The sequence below is a fragment of the Boleophthalmus pectinirostris genome, unplaced genomic scaffold (assembly GCF_026225935.1).
Source record: "Boleophthalmus pectinirostris isolate CB_2022bp ecotype Guang Dong unplaced genomic scaffold, ASM2622593v1 HiC_scaffold_23, whole genome shotgun sequence".
Classification (NCBI taxonomy): Eukaryota; Metazoa; Chordata; class Actinopteri; order Gobiiformes; family Gobiidae; genus Boleophthalmus; species Boleophthalmus pectinirostris.
In genome coordinates, this window is record NW_026571207.1 from 109,918 (window position 1) to 115,723 (window position 5,806).

General features: G+C 49.1%; 1 protein-coding gene across 4 annotated transcripts in view; it reads right to left on the reverse strand.

The window, feature by feature from the left end:
* The window catches only part of LOC110173967 (RNA-binding protein 39-like), a 24,647-nt gene extending 19,725 nt beyond the window's left edge, over positions 1 to 4,922 (reverse strand). For 3 of the 4 annotated variants that reach the window (XM_055159407.1, XM_055159408.1, XM_055159409.1), the window contains exons 1-2: positions 4,689 to 4,922; positions 1,521 to 1,574 (exon numbers count right to left, since the gene is read on the reverse strand). In XM_055159407.1, coding sequence (XP_055015382.1) covers positions 1,521 to 1,574; positions 4,689 to 4,906 — 272 coding nt within the window. In that variant the 5' untranslated portion in view covers positions 4,907 to 4,922. Of the gene's footprint in view, positions 1 to 1,520; positions 1,575 to 2,198; positions 2,247 to 4,688 lie in introns of those variants that run through there. The other variant, XM_055159410.1, reaches the window with a different exon arrangement.
* Positions 4,923 to 5,806: the final 884 nt, after the last annotated feature.

Consider the following 5,806-nt stretch of genomic DNA (forward strand, 5'->3'; position numbering starts at 1 on the left):
TCACTTCACTCGCGTGTGTTTGTTTACACCTGCAGCCGTGCGCAACACTGAGATTATATTCTTTTTCGGACAATCGGTTTGAGTCTGGATTAAAAGGACATTTATTAGTGCAGACTTGTGATGTGGGAGGAGCCTGTGTGAGCGGTTAGGGTTGGAAATACATCGACTTTGAAGCTAGTTTAGGTTTTGTTAGCGATTAGCTGCTGTAGCTCCCACACATAAACAGACTGTTTTCTATTGGTCTATTGTAAAGTGACTACATTGGCCGTATATTTGTTACTGGAGCTGCATTGATATGTAAATGAGCTGTGAATAGACGTGTGAATGATCCACATTTATGCATATAATTAATTACCGCGGTGCGCACGTTTTTACGGCTAAAGGCTAATACGGGTAGTTTCTTTACTCTCTAGGAGTTATGGGTCGGTCGCGATCGAAGCGGCTCTTAGATCCGGCTCTTTGAAGTGAACAACGGGAGCATGTTTCTTATTGGGAGTCGTGTTTTCTCTTTTTCTCACTTTTTCTCTTCATGCCGCATGTAGACCGGTAGTTTGACAGCAGCAGCGGCTGAAAACGAAACTTTCAGAAATCTGCATGTGCATTGGATAAAAAAAAAGTGCATATTTGGCTGCAGTTCAGCATAAAATGAATAAACCAGGACTAAAATTGGGCTTAAGTGAAGGAGAAACCGAGTCCCGACACTCAGTCCTGGTTCAGTTCTGGTTTAGTCCTGCTTGCAACAAAACCATCTCAAGAGTCGCTTGGGAGCCGAAAGAGCCAACTGCTTTAGTGAGCCGAGCCGGTTCTCCAAAAAAAAAACAAAAAAAACTGGAATACCCATCACTAGCAGTGACAGTGTGGTGTGTGTGTGTGTGTGAAAATGTGATGCAAAAATTAGGCCAATCTACTGTATGTAAATATGATGTAAAGAGTCAGAATAACAATAAATGTTGCCTAAATAAACCCAATTTAAAATCCACTAGAGCCAAACCTAAGTTTTTTAATCAATTCAACATTTACAGTGAATTTTTACATCACTAAATATATCAGCGATTATATCGGCAGCTCCAACTCCCATTATATCAGTTTCATATCGGCCACAACAAAATCCATATCAGTCGGGCTCTAATGAAGACTGTTACACACACACACCATACACACATGAAGACTGTTACACACACACCATACACACATGAAGACTGTTACACACACACACCATACACACATGAAGAGTGTTACACACACACACGTTACACACACAATTTACACACACCATACACACATGAAGAGTGTTACACACACGTTACACACAAACGTTACACACATTACAAGTGTTACACACACACACTTTACACACACGATACACATGTTACACACACACACACAAGTTACACACATTACAAGTGTTACACACACACTTTACACACACGATGCACACGTTACACACACGTTACACACACACATTACACACACACGTTACACACACACACACACATTACACACAATACACACACACTGACCTGACGGGGCTCTTCTCCTTCCTCAGAGGACTTTTACTGCGTGACCTCCGACGACTGAAACAAACATCAACGTTAATCACACTACTCCTACTCCAGAGTAATCACACTACTCCAGAGTAATCACACTACTCCAGAGTAATCACACTACTCCAGAGTAATCACACTACTCCAGAGTAATCACACTACTCCAGAGTAATCACACTACTCCAATCACACTACTCCAGAGTAATCACACTACTCCAGAGTAATCACACTACTCCAGAGTAATCACACTACTCCTACTCCAGAGTAATCACACTACTACTCCAGAGTAATCACACTACTCCTACTCCAGAGTAATCACACTACTCCAGAGTAATCACACTACTCCAGAGTAATCACACTACTCCAGAGTAATCACACTACTCCTACTCCAGAGTAATCACACTACTCCTACTCCAGAGTAATCACACTACCCTCGCAGAGTAATCAGTACTCACACATGGTACTGTGTGTGTGTGTGTGTGCGTGTGAGTGGGGTACTCTCTGTGTGTGTGTGTGTGGTACTCTCTGTGTGTGTGTGTGTGTGTGTGTGTGCGTGCGGTACTCTGTGTGTGTGTGTGTGTGGTACTCTCTGTGTGTGTGTGAGGTACTCTCTGTGTGTGTGTGTGGTACTCTCTGTGTGTGTGGGGTACTCACACGTGGTGCTCTCTGTAGCGCCCTCTGTCTCTCTCTTTGCTGCGGTGTCTCTCTGTGTGTGTGTGTGTGTGGTACTCTGTGTGTGGTACTCTCTGTGTGTGTGTGTGTGTGGTACTCTCTGTGTGTGTGTGTGTGTGGTACTCTCTGTGTGTGTGTGTGTGTGTGGTACTCTCTGTGTGTGTGTGTGTGTGTGGTACTCTCTGTGTGTGTGTGTGTGTGTGTGTGTGTGTGTGTGTGGTACTCTGTGTGTGTGTGTGTGTGTGGTACTCTCTGTGTGTGTGTGTGTGTGTGGTACTCTCTGTGTGTGTGTGTGGTACTCAACGTGGTGCTCTCTGTAGCGCCCTCTGTCTCTCTCTTTGCTGCGGTGTCTCTCTGTGTGTGTGTGAGGTACTCTCTGTGTGAGGTACTCTCTGTGTGTGTGGGGTACTCACACGTGGTGCTCTCTGTAGCGCCCTCTGTCTCTCTCTTTGCTGCGGTGTCTCTCTGTGTGTGTGTGAGGTACTCTCTGTGTGTGAGGTACTCTGTGTGTGTGTGAGGTACTCTCTGTGTGTGTGTGTGTGTGGGGTACTCACACGTGGTGCTCTCTGTAGCGCCCTCTGTCTCTCTCTTTGCTGCGGTGTCTGTGTGTGTGTGTGTGTGTGTGTGTGTGGTACTCTCTGTGTGTGTGTGTGGTACTCTCTGTGTGTGTGTGTGGTACTCTGTGTGTGTGTGTGTGTGTGTGTACTCTCTGTGTGTGTGTGTGTGTGTGTGTGTGTGTGTGTGTGGTACTCTGTGTGTGTGTGTGTGTGTGGTACTCTCTGTGTGTGTGTGTGTGTGTGTGTGGTACTCTCTGTGTGTGTGTGTGTGTGTGTGTGTACTCTGTGTGTGGTACTCACACGTGGTGCTCTCTGTAGCGCCCTCTGTCTCTCTCTTTGCTGTGTGGTGGTCTCTCTGTGTGTGTGTGTGTGTGTGTGTGGTACTCTGTGTGTGTGTGTGTGTGTGTGTGGTACTCTCTGTGTGTGTGTGTGTGTGTGTGTGTGTGGTACTCTCTGTGTGTGTGTGTGGTGTGTGTGGTACTCTCTCGTGTGTGTGTGTGTGTGTGGTACTCTGTGTGTGTGTGTGTGTGGTCTCTGTGTGTGTGTGTGTGTGGTGTGTGTGTGGTACTCTCTGTGTGTGTGTGTGTGTGTGTGTGTGTGTGTGGTACTCTCTGTGTGTGTGTGTGGTACTCTCTGTGTGTGTGTGTGTGTGTGTGTGTGTGTGTGGTGGTACTCTGTGTGTGTGTGTGTGGTTACTCACACGTGGTGCTCTCTGTAGCGCCCTCTGTCTCTCTCTTTGCTGCGGTGTCTCTCTGTGTGTGTGTGTGTGTGTGTGGTACTCTGTGTGTGTGTGTGTGTGTGGTACTCTCTGTGTGTGTGTGGGGTACTCACACGTGGTGCTCTCTGTAGCGCCCTCTGTCTCTCTCTTTGCTGCGGTGTCTGTGTCTGTGTGTGTGTGTGTGTGTGTGTGTGGTACTCTCTGTGTGTGTGGGGTACTCACACGTGGTGCTCTCTGTAGCGCCCTCTGTCTCTCTCTTTGCTGCGGTGTCTCTCTGTGTGTGTGTGGTACTCTGTGTGTGTGTGTGTGTGGTACTCTGTGTGTGTGTGGTACTCTCTGTGTGTGTGTGGTACTCTCTGTGTGTGTGTGTGTGTGTGTGTGTGTGGTACTCTCTGTGTGTGTGGGGTACTCACACGTGGTGCTCTCTGTAGCGCCCTCTGTCTCTCTCTTTGCTGCGGTGTCTCTCTGTGTGTGTGTGTGTGTGGTACTCTGTGTGTGTGTGTGTGTGTGGTACTCTGTGTGTGTGTGTGTGTGTGTGTGGTACTCTCTGTGTGTGTGGGGTACTCACACGTGGTGCTCTCTGTAGCGCCCTCTGTCTCTCTCTTTGCTGCGGTGTCTGTGTGTGTGTGTGTGTGTGTACTCTGTGTGTGTGTGTGTGTGTGGTACTCTGTGTGTGTGTGTGTGTGTGGTACTCTGTGTGTGTGTGTGTGGTACTCTCTGTGTGTGTGGGGTACTCACACGTGGTGCTCTCTGTAGCGCCCTCTGTCTCTCTCTTTGCTGCGGTGTCTCTGTGTGTGTGTGTGTGTGGTACTCTGTGTGTGTGTGTGTGTGTGTGTGTGGTACTCTGTGTGTGTGTGTGTGTGGTACTCTCTGTGTGTGTGGGGTACTCACACGTGGTGCTCTCTGTAGCGCCCTCTGTCTCTCTCTTTGCTGCGGTGTCTCTCTGTGTGTGTGTGTGTGTGTGTGGTACTCTGTGTGTGTGTGTGGTACTGTGTGTCTCTCTGTGTGTGTGTGTGTGTGTGTGTGTGGGGTACTCACACGTGGTGCTCTCTGTAGCGCCCTCTGTCTCTCTCTTTGCTGCGGTGTCTCTCTGTGTGTGTGTGGTACTCTGTGTGTGTGTGTGTGTGTGTGTGTGTGGTACTCTCTGTGTGTGTGTGTGTGTGTGTGTGGTACTCTCTGTGTGTGTGGGGTACTCACACGTGGTGCTCTCTGTAGCGCCCTCTGTCTCTCTCTTTGCTGCGGTGTCTCTCTCGGCTGCGGCTCTTTCGTTTGCGGCTGCGGCTCCTCTTTCTCTCTCGGCTCCTCTTCCTCTCTCTGCTGCGGCTGCGTTTTTTACTGCTGAAAAACACAAACAAACAAACAAACAAATAAACAAACAAAACCCCGTGAGACGATTCTGCAGAACATCTAAACATCCACTCCACAAAGTCCCCACAGAGAGTCCACACAGAGAGTCCACAGAGAGTCCACAGAGAGTCCACACAGAGTCCACAAAGTCCACACAGAGAGTCCACACAGAGCAGAGAGTCCACAGAGAGTCCACAAAGTCCACAGAGAGTCCACAGAGAGTCCACACAGAACACAGAGAGAGTCCACAAAGTCCCCAGAGAGCAGAGAGTCCACACAGAGTCCCACAGAGAGTCCCCCCACAGAGAGTCCACACAGAGTCCACACACAGAGTCCACAGAGAGAGTCCACAGAGAGTCCCACACACAGAGAGTCCACAGTCCACAGAGAGTCCCACAGAGAGTCCACAGAGAGTCCACAGAGAGTCCACAGAGAGTCACAGAGAGTCCACAGAGAGTCCAAACACAGAGAGTCCACAGAGACACAGAGAGAGTCCACACAGAGAGTCCCACACAGAGAGTCCCCACAGAGAGTCCCACAGAGAGTCCACACAGAGAGTCCACAGAGAGTCCACAGAGAGTCCACAGAGAGTCCACAGAGAGTCCACAGAGAGTCCAGAGACACAGAGAGTCCACAACAGAGAGTCAGAGAGTCCACAGAGAGTCCACACAGAGTCCACACAGAGTCCACAAAGTCCACACAGAGAGTCCACACAGAGAGTCCACAGAGAGTCCACACAGAGAGTCCACACAGAGTCCACACAGAGAGAGAGAGTCCACAGAGAGTCCACAGAGAGTCCACACAGAGAGTCCACACAGAGTCACACAGAGTCCCCACAGAGAGTCCCACACAGAGAGTCCACACAGAGAGTCCAGACACACAGAGAGAGTCCACACAGAGAGTCCCACAGAGAGTCCCACAGAGAGAGTCCCCACAGAGAGTCCACACAGAGAGTCCCCACAGAGAGT